Below are 18,725 nucleotides of genomic sequence, written 5' to 3'. Positions count from 1 at the left end.
GCCTTCCAAAGTGCTAGGATACAGGCGTGAGCCACCATGCCTGGCCACCTATCAAAATTTTACAGAGGCGGATGCCCGTGTGAACACGTGAGAGCCTTTCAACACCGGCCTCAACAGGGGCTCATGGAAGTGAAAGGCCCCAAACTTAGGCTTCTCTAGCTGTATAACAATTTAAAAATAAAATAAAATAAGAGGGTCGGGCGCCCTGGTTTGCCCCCAAAGGGTACACCTGGCCTCCCTGAATGGACCCACCTGCCCCCCGCCTGGCAGGAAGAAGCCCAACAAAAGAACAAAGATTCCCCAACAGTCCCAGGCTTGGAAAATGCACCTGCGGACAATGACATACTCGGGCAAAGGGCACTTTGGGCCCGGAAGGATTTCAGGAGCTACAGGGAGGGACGGCGGGCGACGCTGCGTTGTAGAAAGGGGGTGAGCTCGTTAAACTTTACAACCCCTCTGATAGGGACCCATTTCACAGAGGAAGAAGCGTGGGCTCAGAGAGGGTGAGGGGCTTGCCCTAGCTCACACAGCTGGAACTCAAACTTAGGCGTCCTTGATCTGACACCCAGGCCCCAGCTCCCTCGTCACGGATCCCTGGGATGCAGTTGAGCGCGGGCGGGCGGAACGGGCGGCTTCTGAGCGGACCACCCAATCCTCCCAACGGCTGTTCTCCGTGGCTGCTTCCCGAAACCCATTCTTCCCGGGCGGATCCTACAGAGGAGCTTCTCTCCTAGGATCCCGGGGCCTCAGTTTCCCTTTCGTGCGTGTGCTGGGGCAGGGACCTTCCTCTAGGGATGAGGAAGAGAGAGACAGGAGAGACGCCTGACCTTGCTGCCCCTTCGTGCTCAACCCCCGCCAGGGTTCCCCCGGAAGCCCCACCCCCGCCGCGCGGCCTGGCGGCCAGGAATGGGGCTCGGCCCCTTTAAATCCCGCCCGGGAACGCCCGGCGCTCAGCAGCGTCTTTCCCGGATCCGCCGACTGGAAAGTGCCTTCCCCGCGCGTCCCGTAACGCTTCCCGCGCGGCGCCCCCTGTCCCGCGCCGGCTTTGTAGCGGGTGCCGGGGCGGTCGCGAGAATGAGCCGCATCTACCAGGAAGGCGCGCTCCGGAACAAGGCGGTGCAGAGCGCGCGGCTGCCGGGGGCCTGGGACCCCGCCGCCCACCAGGGGTAGGCCTGGGCGCGCGGCTCGGGTCGGCCTCCCCTGCCCGGGATGGAACCTGCGCTAGGATGGGGGGCGGGATGCGGGTGGAGGAAAACGGAGGTCCCCGGGACTGCCTCTCAGCCTCCAGCTAGCCCCTCCTGCGCCCCTTCCGGCGCCCGCCCTGCAACCCCAGGACACAGATCGGCTTAAGGCTTCCCGCCTGTCGCCTGCCCTCAGGAGAGGGTCCCGACCCCCACGGGGGACTCCCGAGGCTGTGCGTCGCTTCACGCCGACCTCCGGCCCCACCCACCCCATAGCTAGAAACTTAAGCTGCCTCAGCACAGGCTCATGCCTTCACCAGAAGGGCAGTTGGCGGGGACAGCAGGCGGGCTGGTGGAGAGCAGGGCCTGCCTGGGTGAGGAAGATTTGGAGGGCCAGGCCCTGTCCTCACAGGGTTAAGAGGCCGAATGGACCATTCCATTTACCCTTGCACTAAAGAATTGTGCTAAGTGGCCGGGCGCGGTGGCTCAAGCCTGTAATCCCAGCACTTTGGGAGGCCGAGGCGGGTGGATCACAAGGTCGAGAGATCGAGACCATCCTGGTCAACATGGTGAAACCCCGTCTCTACTAAAAATACAAAAAATTAGCTGGGCATGGTGGCGCGTGCCTGTAATCCCAGCTACTCAGGAGACTGAGGCAGGAGAATCGCCTGAACCCAGGAGGCGGAGGTTGCGGTGAGCCGACATCGCGCCATTGCACTCCAGCCTGGGTAACAAGAGTGAAACTCCGTCTCAAAAAAGAAAAAGAAAGAAATAGTAGAATTGTGCTAAGTGAAATAAGCCAGACAAATGCTGTGTGATCTCCCATGTGGAATCTGAAAGGGTTGAACCATAGAAACAGCAGAACAGGCCAGGCGGTGGCTCACGCCCATCATCCCAGCACTTTAGGAGGCTGAGGCAGGTGGATCACTTGAGGTCAGGAGTTTGAAACAAGTCTGGCCCATGGGGAGACAAACAGCCGCCTCACTTGGCTCCTCTGATGAGGACATAAGATCATGTATGTGAAGGTGTTTTGGAAGATATTAAGTGCTTACCAAATATCAAAGATTTTACTTATTTTTGTTTGTTCAGTTGTTTTTTGAGACAGGGTTTCGCTATTTTGGCCAGGCTGGTCTGGAATTCTTGACCTCGTGATCTGCCGGCCTCAGCCTCCCAAAGCGCTGGGATTACAGGCGTGAGCCGCCACACCCAGCTGATTTCACTTTTTTATTAGGCCACATGTGCGGGGAAGTATTTAAGCTGCAATACATTATTTGCCACTTGTTTTTAAACATTCTCATATTCCTGTTCTCATTCATAGCCATGTGATCATTAACGCAAGGAAATGGTTAATAGCGAAATGGTTATTGGTGAAACCTGGTCTCGACTAAAAATACAAAAATTAGCAGGGAGTAGTGGCAGGCACCTGTAATCCCAGCTATTTGGGAGGCTGAAGCACAAGGATTGCATGAACCCGGGAAGTGGCGGTTGCAGTGAACTGAGATCATGCCATTGCACTCCAGCCTGGGCGACAGAGTGAGATTCAGTCAAAAGAAAAGTAGAACAGTGAACAGTGATTGCCAGGGAATAGTGGATGGGGGTGTGTGGAGGAGGGGTGGGGAGGGAAATTAGCAAAGGCACAAACTTTCAGTTACAGAATAAACAATTTCTGGGGATCTAATGTATAGCATGGGGTCTGGCAGGTGTGTTCATTAATTTGTGGTAACCATTACATAGTATGTACTTAAATCATCACCTTGTGCACCCTGAATACATACAGTCTTGATTTGTCAGTTAAATATCTCGAAAAATAATTGCTGGTGGTGGGGATGGGTTGGATAGAGTTTGGTAGAGTTTGGTTTGGTAGAGTTTTCCCTTCCCCTACCGTCCCTCTTTCACTGTCATCTCCAGCTGTCCCCACCCTTCTCCCATTTCTGTGGATGCGAAAGAGGAAGGCTTCAGGTCCTGCCTTTATAAAAGCCAGCGTCAGGAAGCCAGGGCTCTGCCTCCCCCGGTGAGGACTGTGTGATCTTGAGCTAGTCCCACACTTCTGAGTTTGGGTTTCTTCACCTCTCAGCAACAACCATTTCCTCAGGTTAATGACCACATGGATATTTAATATAAGAATGTTTAAAAACAGGTGGAAAGGGAAAATAATGTACTGCAGCTTAGATATGTCCCCTGGCGTTTGGCCTAATAAAAAAGTAAAGTATTTGATATTAGTAAGCACTTAATAGCTTCCAAAACACCTTTACGTACATGATCTTATGTCCTCATCAGAGGAGCCAAGCGAGGCGGCTGTTTGTCTCCCTGTCTTGTAGATGAGATTGAGGTTCTGGTTCCAGTAACTCCCAGTGGCCCTGTTGGAGGGGCCATAACTTGATCGTAGGGCAGCCCGACAAGGTTCCTCCTGGCATCTGGGCAGTACCCCAGCTTTTGGGACCTTTGCAGGATTGGAGGCCCCTACATAGGAAGCAGAAGTACAGGAGGCTCAGTACCCAGTCTGCTCGGGGCTGGGTGAATAGGACACAGGTGAGACTTGCTAAGAACTGACAGAACTAGCTCTCCCTTCCTTCCCATCCCCAGGGGAAACGGTGTGCTGCTGGAGGGAGAGCTGATGGATGTTTCTCGGCATAGCATCTTGGATGCCCATGGCAGGAAGGTGAGGATGCCTCTTTGGTGCTAGCTGGGGGGCACTGACTTCACTGTTGTCACCCACTGTAGCCTCTTCTTGTGTCCAACTCCAGTGCCATGACTTGGGATCTACCTCCTTTCTTGATGGGCTTAGAAAGCAAGTAGGAAGTAGGTCAGGAGATTGACAGCCACATGGGACCACCAGCTGGAAGGATAATGGTTTAAGGCTGCGTTGGGCAGCAGACAGGCGGGAAAGTCTGTGTTCTTGCCAGGAGAGCCCGGCTCATGGCTGAGAAGACAGACCAGGCCCTCAACCCCGATCTCACCTGATTGTAACCTCTGGCACTGTCTGGGCTTCCATTCCCATGTTGATGTCCTGGCTGCCTTTGCCCTCTCGGCCTCCTGGATCCTGCCCTATATTGCCACCCCATCTCAGGTGTCTTTGGGTACATCTGTCATTCACCATCTGGTACTAGCCTGTGTCTTTTTTCTGAGCACTAGTTCTGACTTTCCACTCTTCTTTCAAAAAGCCCCACCTAGGTGTGCTGACCACCTTATCTCCTTGGTCTCTATAATTGAGCTTGGTCTCTAAAAATGCCCTCTCCAATAGACCAGGGGCTGGTGCTACATGGAGCCTGCGTGACCCTCCTGTACCGTACAGGAACAGCCTCGGCCCCCAGCTCAGCACTGTTTTGATGTCGGGAAGTATTTTGCTGCACCTCCCCTCCTTAGCACACAGTCAGCAGGTGGGAACACCCATCAGAGCCCCGAGCCAGCCTGCCCGGGAGAGCCCAGCAGTGTCCCCATGCGGATGTGGGGCTCGCTTGCCTCTCCTGCCCTCACGCAGGCCCTTCTCCCAGCCCCTCTTCAAACTTGCCTCCCTGAGTTCCATTCCTGGTGATGGTGCACTTGCCCTCCCAGCCACCAGGCTGCGAACCCTCACTGTCTCCTCCCCAGGTAAGCAGTGCCGGGTCCTGCCGGGCTCCTCCGCTCCCCACCTTCCCTTCCTCTGTCCATGGCGGCTCACCTTAGAGGGGCCCTCAGCCTGTCCTGATGACACCTTGCTCCTGTCCCCCTGCCTTCTGGCTGTCCCCAGAGCCCATCCCTGCCCTGTTGCTAACAGGACAAATGTCTTTCCAGAAAGACATCTCTGAGGGTCTCGCCACTGCTCCGAAACCTTTCAGGATTCCTTGTCCATTAGATAAAATCCAAACTCCGAATGCCAACTCAAGGCCCATCCCGAACCGAGCCCACTTGCTTTCCCCGCCTGGGTTCTCGGAAGGCCTCTGGATGCCCTGCGTGGCTCAAACATGCACAGGGAACTCTTGACTTTTATTTTCTATACTGTCCCAGGCTTTTAATATTCTTCCTGCAGCTGCTTCTTCCACGGTTGCTGATTTCCTCACCCTCCCAGACTTCACCTTTCTTGATTCTACCAGAAAGTGGCCTCCTGTCCTGCAGGCCGTGGGAGCATTTCACCCACCTGCCTTGAACAGATGGCAAACAGCATTTACAGCACACTCACGCCTGGCACTGTGCTTGCCCCTCTGTTACCTCCTTGGACCCTAATAATATCTTTTTTTTTTTTTGAGATGGAGTCTCACTCTGTCACCCAGGCTGGAGATCAGTGGCACGATCTAGGCTTACTGCAACCTCTGCCTCCTGGGTTCAAGTGATTCTCCTGCGTCAGCCAACTGAGTAGCTGGGATTACAGGCACGTGCTGCCACACCCAGCTAATTTTTTGTATTTTTAGTAGAGACCAGTTTTCACCATGTTGGCCAGGGTGATCTCAATCTTGAAAGTGCTGGGATTACAGGTGTGAGCCACTGGTGTTGCGCCTGGCCAAACCCTCATAATATACTTAACCACAGATATCATGTTATCTCTATGTGGTGGGGAAACTGAGTGGTTTGTCCCAGGCACTGTGTCTTTTGGAAGGCGCAGAGTGGCTACCCTCACCCAGGGCTCCTTCTCAAGTGCCCACCTCAGCAGTGCCCATTCCTGCTTCATGATATCTGGGGTCCTCTGGCTTGGGTTTTTGTTTTTGTTTTGTTTTGTTTGAGATACAGTCTGGCTCTGACACCCAGGCTGGAGTGCAGTGGTGCAATCTCAGCTTCCTACAACCTCCACCTCCCGGGTTCAAGCGATTCTCCTGCCTCAACCCCTAAGTAGCTGGGATTACAGGCGTACACCACCATGCCCAGCTAATTTTGTATATTTTTGATAGAGACAGGGTTTCACCATGTTGGCCAGGTTGTTCTCGAACTCCTTACCTCAAGCGACCCACCCACCTTGGTCCCCCAAAGTGCTGGGATTACATGCGTGAACCACTGTGCCCGGCTGTGTTACAGTTTTCTGTATATAGTTTTTGTCTTTGGCTGTGTAGAAGCCCTGGCTTGCTCTGTTAGGAACTTCCAGCACAGCTCATTCTGCGTGGCAGGTGCTCCTGTGAACGCATGAATGAATAAATATTTGGGTGGGGGCATCTGCCCAGCTTGAATATCTTTTGGAACTGAGGACAGCATCCAGGGTAGATGTGAGGTCGGTGGGGTTGCAGCCAGAGCCCAGAGCGTGTGTGTTGTGGATGAGGCCGCCTCCCACTCTCTGTCTGCCTGGCCCCAGGAGCGCTACTACGTACTGTATATCCGGCCCAGTCACATCCATCGCCGTCAATTCGACGCCAAGGGAAATGAAATCGAGCCCAACTTCAGCGCCACCAGGAAAGTGAACACGGGCTTCCTTTTGTCTTCCTACAGTAGGTATCCTCCGCCCTCCCTGCCTCCCTCAGGGCCCTCCCGATACGTGGCAGTCTCTTGAGCCTCCTGGTCCCTGGAAAGTGTCTTTGCAGTGTGCTTGGCCTTGAAGCCCAAGTGTCTGGCCTGAAGCTTCCTCACCCATGCCTGGGGCTGCACCTTTTCCAGCCTCCCATTCACCCTGAGGATCCCTGTTCCCTCCCCTCAGTCCCAGGGCCCAGGCTGGCCTTACCACCCCGCGGCATTTCCTGTGTTTGACAGAATCCCCCACAAACCTGGCTTTGGGCTCCACCTGCCTTTGTGCAGAGCCCAGGCCAGGCCTCAGCGGTCTCTGTTTTCTTGCCCGAATCCTCGTTTGGTTCGGGGGTTCTATCTTAGGCCATGCGTGCTGTACAACAAAATACCTTAGGCCGGGTGATGTATAAACAACAGAAATGTGTTTTATTTTAACTTTTAAAATTTTGATTTATCTGTGCATTTTTAGTGGCTGAGTTATGCTGTGTAGCCCAGGCTGGAGAGTCACAGCTGTTCTCAGGTTCAATCATAGGACACTACAGTCTTCAAGTGATCCTCCTGCCCCAGCCTCCAGAATAGCTGGTGTATGCCACCACGCCTGCTTGACAACAGAAATGTCTTGCTTACAGTTCTGGAGTTAGGGAAATCCAGGGTCAAGGTCCAGCAGATTGGGTATCTGGGGAGGGCTGGCTTCGTGCTTCGAAGACAGTGCCTTTGTGCCGAGTCCTCAAATGGCAAAAGGCGAGGCAGTGCTCTCTTCGGCCTCTTCTGCAAAGGCGCTCATCCCACTCACATGGCATGACTTATCACTACCTTCACATTAGTGATGACGTTTCAACATACGATTTTTTTTCTTTTTCCTTTTTTTTTTTTGAGACAGTCACGTGATGTCGCCCAGGCTGGAGTGCAGTGGTACAATCTCAGCTCACTGCAATCTTCACCTCCTGGGTTCAAGCTATTCTCGTGCTTCACCCTTCTGAGCAGCTGGGATTACAGGCATCTGCCACCATGCCTGGCTAATTTTTGTAGTTTTAGTAGAGACAGGGTTTCACCATGTTGGCCAGGCTGGTCTTGAACTCCTGACCTCAAGTGATCCACCTGTCTTGGCCTCCCAAAGTGCTGGGATTACAGACATGAGCCACCACACCCAGCTATGAATTTTTTTCTTTTTTTAAAATTTTAGGCGTGTGTGTTGTGGGATGAGGCATCTATATTACGTGCCAGCCCTTGTGCCACATGAGGAGGAGTCCAGGGATGACCAAGACCCGGTTGTATACCTGAGATGTTCTTAGTCTGGTAGAGGAGAAGGACAGGCCTGGGGCTGGGTTCCAGGAAGGGTGCTGAGCCCAGGAAGGCAGGGCTGGGGATGCCTTGGAGTGGGGAATGCCAGTACTGAGTCCTAAAAGATAAGCAGAGGCCAACCCAGTGCCAGGCATTTGCAGGGCATTTCAGAGGCAGCGGGTGCCCAAGGCCTGGAAGTTTTGGGATTCCTGACCCAGGTGTGAGAAGCCATGCAGGGCAGGCAGCAGGAGGGGCGGCTCTGAGGAGCGCAGCTCTCACCAAGGGTATAGGGGCAGGCCTGAGGAGCGCAGCCCTCACCAAGGGTGCAGCAGAGCCCTGTAGTATGCAGTTTCAAGTAGGCAAGTGATGTGATGAGGTCTGTGTTTGAAAATCCCCAGGGAGGTAAATAGCCTGGAGCCCAGTGGGGCCTGTGGAGAAGCTGTGATGGTCACCTAGGACAGAGATAAGAAGGCTGGGATTGGCCAGGCGCCGTGGCTAACACTTGTAATCCTAACACTTTGGGAAGCCGAGGTGGGTGGATCACGAGGTCAGGAGTTCAAGACCAGCCTGGCCAACATGGTGAAACCCCATCTCTACTGAAAATACAAAAAATTAGCTGGGCATGCTGGCGCATGCCTGTAGTCCCAGCTATTCAGGAGGCTGGGGCAGAAGAATCACTTGAATTCGAGACGTGGAGGTTGCAGTGAGCCAAGATCATGCTGCTGCACTCCAGCCTAGGCGACGGAGAGAGACTCTGTCTCAAGAAAAAAAAAAAAAAAAAAAAGAAGGCTGGGATTAAGGACCCGTCCATGGGGGTGCAGAGCCTGGAGCAGCTCAAGCTAGAGGAGGCTCAGTGGCCTCCGTGTTGGCTTAGCTATTGAGGGAGGGAGAGGAGAAAGGAGTCATGATGACGCCAGGGCTTGGGCATGGGTGCCAGGCTCAGGGGAATGGAGGAGTGAGAAGTTTGCTGGGAGGAGGTCTGTCTGGAACACACTGAGTTTGAGTTGCCGGAGCTCTGCTGGGTAGAGGTCCTCTGAGGACTCAGAGGACAGTTCTAGAACTTGGGGAGAGAACTGGGCTGCAGCACTTTGGGAGTGTTGAAGCTACGGAAATGGACCAGGTGACCCAGGAGGAGAAAAGCAATGGGCCCCGGAGGCTGTTGTGGGAAACTGCAACCATCGGAGGTGGATAGAGATGGAAGAGCAGGAGATGGAGCCACTGAAAGATCTGAGGGATGGGGAAGGTGTCATCACTCTGGCAAAGCCCAGGGGAACAGGTGTGCACAGCTAGCATGGGGTCAGGCACTGCCCAAGAGTTAGTCAGGTCTGAGATATGGAGCATCTAAGAGGTTTGCAGGGAAAGAGCTCACCAGTGACTCTGGTGGGGTAGACAGGGTCTGGAACAGCAGGTGTCAAAGCCAGAATGCAGGAAGGCCTTGAGGAAGGGTCGAGGAGTGGGGAGGGAGAGACAGCTCCTCAGGAGGAGAGGGGGTCAGCAGCCCAGGCAGGGGAGCTGGCTTGAGACAGGAGGAGAGGCCTCATATTCTTTGAGACAGGAGGAGATGTTTTGTGTGGTCAGAAGTAAGTTGACCGCTGGGCGTGGTGACTCAAGCCTGTAACCCCCAGCACTTTGGGAGGCAGAGGCGGGTGGGTCACTTGAGGTCATGAGTTCAAGACCAGCCTGGCCAACATGGTGAAACCCCATCTCTACTAAAAATACAAAAATTAGCTGGGCATGGTGGTGTGCACCTGTAATCCTGGCTACTTGGGAGGCTGAGACAGGAGAATCGCTCAAACCCAGGAGGCGGAGGTTGTGTTGAGCCAAGATCGCACCACTGCACTCCAGCCTGGCAACAGAGCAAGACTCTGTCTCAAAAAAAGAAAAGAAAAAAAAATGAGTTGACAGGTAGGTGGTGTCAGGGAAGTGAGGGCCCCACTTGATGGCTTCTGTTATCTTGCAAAGAAGGTGAGATGCTTTGTCTAGGGGTGTCGGGGTGGATGACTGAGGAGAATGGAGTGGAGCTGGCGGGGGCAGCCATCTGTGCAGTCCCAGAAGGCATCCCTGGCAGAGGTGGGCTGAGGTTGTGCACCATGAATGAAATGTGCTCTATGAAATGTGTTCATGGGTTGGCTGGGATGTTCTTCAGTGAGGTGTGGCCAGATGGGCTTGGCGTGGCACAGGCAGCCTGTGGGATGAGCCTGGGGTTGCTGTGCTGGAGTATGGCCTTGTGAACACCCAGCCCTGTGAGGCTGGGCCCACTTCACAGTCCAGGGGTGCCCCTCCCCTAATCCAGCACCTGGATTTAGGACTCCTTCCTCAGCCCATGAACTCTGCCAGGGCCAGCAGATAGGAGGGGGACTACCAGAGTTTACTCCTGCTTCCAGCAGACCCCACCCCAGCCAGGGAGATCCCGAGCGCCTGGAGAGAACCCTGCCTGGCCACTGGGGTCTCAGTGAGAAGGTGGAATTGTGTTGGGGTGCTTTGAATCCTGCCTCCTATACTACCATGTGACCTTGAGCTAATGACTGAACCTCTCTAAGCTTTGGTTTTCTCATCTGTAAGATGGGAATAGTGAAAACATTTGAATGCCCACTGAGGGTTCCACATGCCAGGTGCTGTGCTGTGTGCTTTATCTCCTCTATACATCATGTCAGTCCTGTCAGATAGGGACCGATTTTATCCTATTTTCAGATACAGAGAGGTGATGTAACTTGCCCGAGTTATTGGCCAGGCTGCCTGGCCCAGCCCACGCTCGTCCGCCTCTGCTGTGGAGTTCCTGGATGAGGACTCGCAGAACAGGCACCGAGTCCCAGCCTCCGGGTGACTGATCCTGGAAACACTCAGCTCTCGCCTGGCTCCTGAGGGGCCCTGCGAAAGTGCTTCCTGCCACAGTGATAATGACCCTCCCGCGCTCTGTCCCTGCAGAGGTAGAAGCCAAGGGCGACACTGACAGGCTCACACCTGAGGCACTGAAGCAGCTGGTCGAAAAGCCAGAGCTGCTGGCGCTGACAGAGCACCTCACCCCCGACCACACAGTGGCGTTCTGGATGCCTGAGTCTGAGATGGAGGCAATTGAGCTCGAGCTGGGGACCGGGGTGCGGCTGAAGACGCGGGGTGACGGTCCCTTCCTGGGTGAGCAGCGTAACCCTCACTCTGGCCTGCCGTTCCTGAGTGGCTCATGAGGGCTCTCAGCCTCCTTCTGTCTAGAGATCATAGGACAGGCAAGGGCTGGCCTCCATGGGGACATGACCAAGCCCTTGAAATTGACTCCTAAATCTCTGCACAAGTGCCCTGGGGCCATTAGGCCCAACAGCCTGGGTCCTGGGGTGCCACCCAATCCCACAGTTCCTGTGAGTGACCTCTCTCCACCATACCTTGGAGGTCCCACTGGGTCCCCTAGGGCCTCACTGGCCACACCTAGGCCTGGAGGAAACAGTGGCTTAACCCAGGCCTAGGGGACCCAGCAGAATGGGCCCAGCCCTCACTATGTTTCTCCCACAGGGACAGAGGACATTCAACTTCATCTCTTCTTTCAGAGTCTTTGGCCAAACTTGAGGCTGGGACCGTGACCAAGTGTAATTTCGCTGGCGATAGAAAGACAGGGGCATCCTGGACAGACAACATCATGGCCCAAAAGTGTTCAGACGGGGCTGCAGCGGAGACCCGAGAGCAGGGAGACGGGGCAGAGGACGAAGAGTGGGTGAGTCAGCATGGAGGTGCTCCTGGAGTTGGGGCGGTTAAGTCTCCTGGCAGGAGGGTGGCACATACTGGCTGAGTTTGTGGGGAGGATGAAGAAGTCACAGGGTGAATCTTAGCCCCCAGCTTTCGTGGAATTCTGCAAAATTCCTGGGAGTATGTTAGCACCAGGAAAATTCCTTTAAGGTGTGAAGAATGACGTCCTGGGGCCTTTCTTGAAGTTGGCTCTGAACTAACCGCGTGAAGCCCCAGAGATTCCAGCCCCAGAGATTCCCGAGTGGTAGGAAGGAGGGGTGCAAAGGGGTATTAATGATGGTCACTGAGTCTCGAAACATTTCCACTTCAGGTGAATGCATCGGCCACGTTGAGGCAGTTGAGCAGCCCAATGTGTGGCTTTCCTCCTTTGATTTGGGCTCCTCGCCTGAAGCGTCTGGAGAATGGCTGACCTGGTCCTTTCTGGATGTTCTTTTGCTGAGAGTCAGTCCACTTGTTGATCCTCAGCCTATTCACAATTGCTTTTCTTTTCTTTTTTTTTTTTGGAGATGGAGTCTTATTTTGTTACCCAGGCTGGAGCACAGTGGCATGATCATGGCTCACTGCAGCCTCGAACTCTGGGCTCAAGTAATCCTCCCACCTCGGCCTCCCAAGTAGCTGGGACTGTAGGCATGCGCCGTCGCACCCGGCTAATTTTTTTTATTTTTTGTAGAGACGAGGTCTTGCCATGTTGCCCAGGTTCACAGTTGTTTTTCTGAAGTATATTTTACCCAAAGATTTGAACTGATGTCAAAAGGCCCCAAAATGAACATTTAAAGCAAAGAAGTCACAGAAAAATGGGCTATTTAGCTAGGTGATGGAGAAGATGTCTTTTGCCAGAGAAAGCAGGGGCAGGCAGATGAGAGTGTCTGGATTCCTTTTTGTCTTCTTAAAGTGAGTCTTGGACGGGAAAACAGTTGCAGCTGCGGGGCCAGCTGTACTGAGGCAAGGCCCCGGCAGGCACTCAGGGACCCCAAAGGCACCACGCAATTGAACCCTTGTTTGTCTCATAACTTGCAGCGACACTTATGACATGTGCTCTCTCCACATCTCTTTACTTTTCCCCTTTGATTTCTCTAGGATGACTGAGGTGAGTGGGATGCAGATGCCTCTGGGGCCACCAGCACCTTCGGTAACATTGTTGGGAAGCTCTTCCATCAATTACTCTGGAGCTGGAGAGGACAGTCTGCCAAGTCTTACCTGGTTCTTCCGCACAGCTGTCTTGGAAGACTCTTTGAACAAGCTCTGCTAGAACCAAACCCATGACCACTGTGTTGGTGATAGGGCCCCATGCTGTGGCTCACGGAGGGCCCCTCCCTGCATGTGAGTCTAGCCTTCCTAGACAGTACATGAGGACCCTTTAAAAAAAATTAGACTTTGGGAGGCCGAGGCGGGCGGATCACGAGGTCAAGAGATCGAGACCATCCTGGCCAACATGGTGAAACCCCGTCTCTATTAAAAAATACAAAAATTAGCTAGGCGTGGTGATGCGCACCTGTAGACCCAGCTACTCGGGAGGCTGAGGCAGGAGAATCTCTTGAACCTGGGAAGTGGAGGCTGCAGTGAGCTGAGATTGCGCCACTGCACTCCAGTGCTCCAGCGTGGCAACAGACTGAGACTCTGTCTGAAAAAACAAAAATTAGAGATGGAGATCTCCCTATGTTGCCAGGTTCTCCTCAAACTCCTGGACTCAAGCAATCCACCCACCTCGGCCTCCCAAGGTGTTGGGATTACAGGCGCAAGCCACTGTCCCTAGCCTCATGACCACCCTGGCCCTAATGGCAGCCTTGTTTTTGAAGGCAGGTGGTGGGAGAGCGCCCAGGGCAGCCTAGGAGGAACTGGTCCTGGTCTCGGTGAAGCATGGGGAATACCCCTTGTCTAAATGCAGAGCGGCTGAGAGAAGTTAGCGGGGCACTTCCTCTTTTCTCATGGGTTCCTGCTTTCCTTCCCAACCACCCCACCCTCAGCACTCTGTGTTGGAGCCTCTACTATCCTGCCTCAAGCCTTCAGGTCCCCTGTACCCTTCCCCCGTGAGTTGTCATTTCTTATTCCCCCACTGATCCCATGCCCCTTGGGGGTTCCTGTCATCTGATACCCCTGGCCGCCTTCCTGGTAGATGCCATTCCAGAGAGGCCAGTAGCGTTCCCAGGTGTGGCTGGCTGGTCCGAATTGATCAGACTTACTCTGCCAGGCTGCAGTTAGGATAATACCTTTGCTGTTGTTTTGTATCTGGAGAACTTTTTATGAATGAGTAAATCTTCAGAAAGGAATTCCTCTACCCTGACTGGGTTATTGCCAAGTGTGAACGGCCTTTCAGCTGAGCCGTGTTCCTGTGAGAAGGAAGCCATTTCTCTTGGGTCATGAGCACTGCCTGTGTGGTGGTACACCCACATCCAGGTCTGTGAGAGGCCTGGAGCTGAAGTCTCTATATCATCAGGACTTGGTGGATCCTGCTTGACTTGGGAAAAGAGAGGGTGGTGGTGAACTCATAATTATGGAGTCCCTTGAATGTGTCAAAACACAATGCCAGATGATTTCCATGATAATAAGGACTCACGCTTGTGCTAAGCACTTGGGAGATCTTATTTGTCACAACAGTCCATGAGATACTGATTATTATCCCCATTTTCCATGAGACTAAAGCTCAGAGCTCTAGGATAGTATACAGTGGCAAGAGGAATTGACACCCAAGTACCCAGATTTTAAAGCCCACATTCTCAACTACTGAACTATTTATATTACAGAGCAGGAAAAGGGTCTCAGAGAGGTTACACAACCTGCCCAGAGTCACACAGCTAATGAGTAGCAGAATCAAGATTCAAACCCACAGCTGTCAAAAGCAAACCCTATGTTCCTTCCACTTCCTTACCCTTCAGAAAGGTCTTGGATTCAGGGGCCAGAGGATGTGGTAGCCGCTTCACTGGTGTTCCATGTCTGAATGGGACTTTCTCTCAGGCAGGCTATGCTGGAACCTATCCATGGAGGTGGCCAGGGAGGTGGCTGAGCAGAAGGATTGCTGGGGACACTGAGCGGGGGTTGAGTCACCCAGTGGGGACATACTGCTGTCTAAAGCACTGTGGCCAAAGGGTATGGCAAATAAATGGCCAGGGCACCATTCCAAACAAGGAGGCCCAATGTGTCAATAGCAGAGGTCCTAAAGCAACAGAAAGGGTGGGGCATCCTGCAGGGGCTTCAGGAAGGAAAGGCCACTCGTGGCTGGAGCTAAGTGAGTGGGGGCTGGTGTGTGAGATGAGGCTGGAGAGTGGGCATGGCCTCCTTAGGCGTGGTAAGGAACCGAGGACTATCCTGGAAGCCAGGGATCCCATGGAGAGTGATAAGATCCGATCTGTGTTTCAAAGATCGCTTGGCCGCTGAGCAACTGGAGGCGAGGAGCTGCTTTAGGAGGTGGCTGCCATTGCTTGGGTGAGAGGCTGGAAGGGTTTGCTTTACAGCAGTGGCAGGGCAGATGGACAGAAGTTAATGGTTTGAGGGGCATTCGGGGGCAAAACCAACAGGACTGGGGGAAGGCGAGGGGGTCAAGCAGATTCTGGGTGAGTGGCGGTGCTGTGGTGCACAAGCAGTGCTGTTACGGTTCTCGGGGACTTGCTGTTTAGCAGGAGCCCAGCCTGTGGCTAGGAGGTATAGAGAACTGAGCCCAGCTCCCTTGGGATGGGAAAACCAAGTGGGCTGAGGGTAAGAATAGGGCCCCAGAGCGGGGTGTGGTGGCTCCCAGCACTTCGGGCAGCCGAGGTGGGTCGATCACTTGAGGTCAGGAGTTCAAAACCAGCTTGGTCAACACAGTGAAACCCCGTCTCTACAAAAAAAAATACCAAAATTAGCTGGGCATGATGGCATGTGCCTGTAGTCCCAGCGATATGGGAGGCCGAGGCATGAGAATTTCTTGAACCTGGGAGGTGGAAGTTGCAGTGAGCTGAGACTGCCATTGCACTCCAGCCTGGGTGACAGAGTGAGACCCTGTCTCAAAAAGAAAAAAAAGAAAAGGATCCCAGGCTCAGGAGGTAGGGAAACTGACAAAAAACCCAATTCCCTGGGACTAGGGACTAGGAAGGAGAAGATGGAATGCTGCTGTGTCTCAGAGGCTCCCTGGGCACCCAGGGCTCATCCTAGCACCATGATAGAAGACAGCGAACAGCCACACTGTCTCCAGCTCCCCAGCAGATGGTGGGGCCGAAGCCCCTGATTTTCCGCACCTCCTGCCAGGTCAGGGCTGACTTAGGCCTGAGGGCAGGCCCAGCCAGGGCAGCCTTCCCAGATACACCTGTGGGGAGCTAAGGAAATAAGGCAGGGCTGAAACCCGGCTTCCAGGGGCCCCCGTGTGGCTGCCAGGGGCAGCTTTTTGGAGCTAGACTGGATCCTATTACTCCCCAAATGAAAAGTTTGAATTTCTTAACACAACTCAGGGCTCATCACGACATCACTGCCCTCCTTTTTCTGCTCACTTCCTTCTTATGAGCTCTGGGACAATCCCTCCAGACCAGCCCGAGGGACCTTCCACAGGTTGTTAATAGGGCTAGAAAGAAAAAGTGGTGGTGTGCCTGTGATCTGATTTGTTGGAACAAACGTAATATTTCAAACATTTCTGTAGGATTTCTCAGAGCCTTTAAAATACTAACGTTTACCATGACTCTTCAAGGCAGGGTGTGATTATGTATTGCCCACATTTCCTTGGTCATAGAAGCCATTTTTGTGAGGAGCATTTCACGGGACAGCTGCCCTGAGAAACAGTTTGGGAAGGGCTGTATGGGTCCCATGGAGGGCTGGCTGCTCCCGGAGAAGGCCACTCCCCCATTTCCACTGCCTGGCCTGGGCTCTTCTTGGGAGGTCCCTTTCCTCTATCCATCTGAATTTCTTTTCTTCCACCAATGTCCAGCTTGCCTTTCACTGTGGGCCTAATGATGGAAATTGACAGTTATTTTATATCTTCAAACAGAAACAAGCAAATACTCTGAGCTTCCATTCATACGGAAAAAATTAATTTTTTTTTTTTTTTTTTTTTTTTTTTTTTTTTTTGAGACGGAGTTTCACTCTTGTTGCCCAGGCTGGAGTGCAATGGCTCAATCTCGGCTCACTGCAACCTCCACCTCCTGGGTTCAAGAGATTCTCCTGCCTCAGCCTCCCGAGTAGCTGGGATTACAGGCACGTGCCACCACGCCCAGCTAATTTTGTATTTTTAGTAGAGATGGGGTTTTGCTATGTTGCCTAGGTTGGACTCGAACTCCTGACCTCAGTGATCTGCCCCCCACTCCATTGGCCTCCCAAAGTACTGAGATTATAGCCACGAGCCACCACACCCAGCTGATATGGGAAAATTTTTGAGGGACTTAACTCATCTCCATAAATAGCAATGCACTTAGGAAATATATTTAAAAGGGAAAAAAAGACTCATAATTTCACTCAGTCATGATTGTAATTTTTAGTGTTTGGGCTTTTTAACGTGTAATTTCTGTATATCGTTTTGGTTTTTGTAAACCTGCATAGGGAGTTTCTGGTACAAATGAGAAAACCTGCTAGACAAATTCTAAAAAACCTGTCATGTTTGTACGTAGTTGTTGTAACACTATGCCCACACATAACATTAGATATGACTTTTTCGATTAATGTTGCATAATGACTTTCCATATTGCTGCAGAGGCTTTGTAACAATTATTTCCAAGATTGCTGCCATGGGGTAGTCCGTCATGGTCCAACTATTATATATTTAGATTGATCCCTGTGTGGCCAACAGAATTCATGTTTCAAACAATGTTGAAAATTATATAGTTCCCTGAATTCCCCACCTCCAGCTATATTTTGGGGTTATTTCTTTAGGAACAGATTCCCAGGAGTCATACTATTGAGAATCTAGAAATCTTTTGTAAAGTTGTTATATTGCCAAATTGCTTCCCAAAAGGGTTGTTCTATAGTTTCACCAGCAATGTAGGAGAGAACCATTTTCATGCTGCCCTTGCCAGAGCAGGGTATGAAAACATTTTTAAAATGATATTTGATAAGGTAAAAATAATATTTACTATATTTTAATTTGCCTTTCCCACAACTTATAGTGAGCATTAAACATTTTTTCCTTTTCCTACTGTATTTCTCCTTTTGTTATTCAGTTCTTTCATCCATTTATCTACTGGGTAGATGGGGGCGTGATATCTTTTTAGTTTATCAGAGTTATTTATGTTTTAAACATAACCATTTGCCAAATTTTAACAATTTTTTGGTTCTTTTTTTAAAAGAATTATTATATTTTTCTTTTCTTTTCTTTTCTTTTTTTTAATAGAGACAGGGTTTCACTCTGTTGGCCAGGATGGTCTCGATCTCACCTCATGATCCACCTGTCTTGGCCTCCGAAAGTGCTGGGATTACAGGTGTGAGCCACTTCGCCCAGCCTGGTTAATTCCTTTTTCAAAAAAAAAAAATCTTTACTTACCTGTTGATGTTTTGTGATTTTTTTTATTGCTTCTAAGCTAATACATATTTTTGGATATTATTCAATTTCATTTTTTTCTATTTAGGTTATCTGGTTTTATACTTAACTACTTATTTTCAAATTGCTAACCAGTTATCCTAATAGTGTTTACTGAATTCCTTCTCACTCTTACATCACATATTAAAATTATTTTATGCCGAAATTATCTATTTCAGTTAGTCTTCCTATAATTAGATTTTATAGTACAATTTTAATAGTTGACAGGGCTAGTTCTTCTTCATAATTCTGTTTGAGAATTTTCTTTTATATTCTTCCTCAACATTTTAAACATTTTGTCAAGTTTCAGTGCAATTGACTTTGGGTTTTTATATATTAAGAAACTGGGCCGGGCCGGGCGCCTGTAATCCTAGCACTTTGGGAGGCCGAGGCGGGTGGATCACATGGTCAAGAGATCGAGACCATCCTGGTCAACACGGTGAAACCCCGTTTCTACTAAAAATACAAAAAATTAGCTGGGCATGGCGGCGCGTGCCTGTAATCCCAGCTACTCAGGAGGCTGAGGCAGGAGAATTGCCTGAACCCAGGAGGCGGAGGTTGCGGTGAGCCGAGATCGCACCATTGCACTCCAGCCTGGGTAACAAGAGTGAAACTCTGTCTCAAAAAATAAATAAATAAATAAAAATAAAAAACTGGGCCAT

At 51.7% G+C, this 18,725-nt stretch overlaps 1 protein-coding gene and 1 non-coding gene across 3 annotated transcripts; one reads left to right on the top strand and one right to left on the bottom strand.

Moving 5' to 3' along the window:
* Nucleotides 1–362: 362 nt before the first annotated feature.
* On the top strand, nucleotides 363–17,687 carry ARPIN (actin related protein 2/3 complex inhibitor). Of its 2 annotated transcripts, none has more exons than XM_010349708.3 (6): nucleotides 363–429; nucleotides 3,765–3,840; nucleotides 6,436–6,568; nucleotides 10,788–10,994; nucleotides 11,399–11,562; nucleotides 12,672–17,687. In XM_010349708.3, exons 2-6 carry the CDS (start codon nucleotides 3,796–3,798, stop codon nucleotides 12,678–12,680), a joined length of 558 nt encoding a protein of 185 aa, XP_010348010.2. In that variant the 5' UTR covers nucleotides 363–429; nucleotides 3,765–3,795; the 3' UTR covers nucleotides 12,681–17,687. The 2 variants fall into 2 exon arrangements, with proteins under 2 accessions (XP_010348010.2, XP_010348004.3); XM_010349702.3 differs by lacking the exon at nucleotides 363–429 and adding an exon at nucleotides 928–1,166.
* Nucleotides 17,088–17,150, bottom strand: LOC120368129 (U7 small nuclear RNA). Its single transcript, XR_005582336.1, has one exon. It is a non-coding gene; the product is annotated as a U7 small nuclear RNA (small nuclear RNA).
* Nucleotides 17,688–18,725: the final 1,038 nt, after the last annotated feature.

Source organism: Saimiri boliviensis, chromosome 5 (genome assembly GCF_048565385.1).
Source record: "Saimiri boliviensis isolate mSaiBol1 chromosome 5, mSaiBol1.pri, whole genome shotgun sequence".
Classification (NCBI taxonomy): domain Eukaryota; kingdom Metazoa; phylum Chordata; class Mammalia; order Primates; family Cebidae; genus Saimiri; species Saimiri boliviensis.
Note: the sequence above shows the minus strand (reverse complement) of the source record. Positions and strands in the feature narration are given on the sequence as shown.

Excerpts from the sequence above, each read along its gene's own strand:
- ARPIN (XM_010349702.3), top strand. The coding sequence starts at position 1,075 with ATGAGCCGCATCTACCAGGAAGGCGCGCTCCGGAACAAGGCGGTGCAG. Across the intron at positions 6,569-10,787 it reads CTTCCTTTTGTCTTCCTACA|AGGTAGAAGCCAAGGGCGAC; the intron begins GTAGGTATCCTC and ends CTGTCCCTGCAG. Across the intron at positions 10,995-11,398 it reads GGGTGACGGTCCCTTCCTGG|AGTCTTTGGCCAAACTTGAG; the intron begins GTGAGCAGCGTA and ends CTCTTCTTTCAG.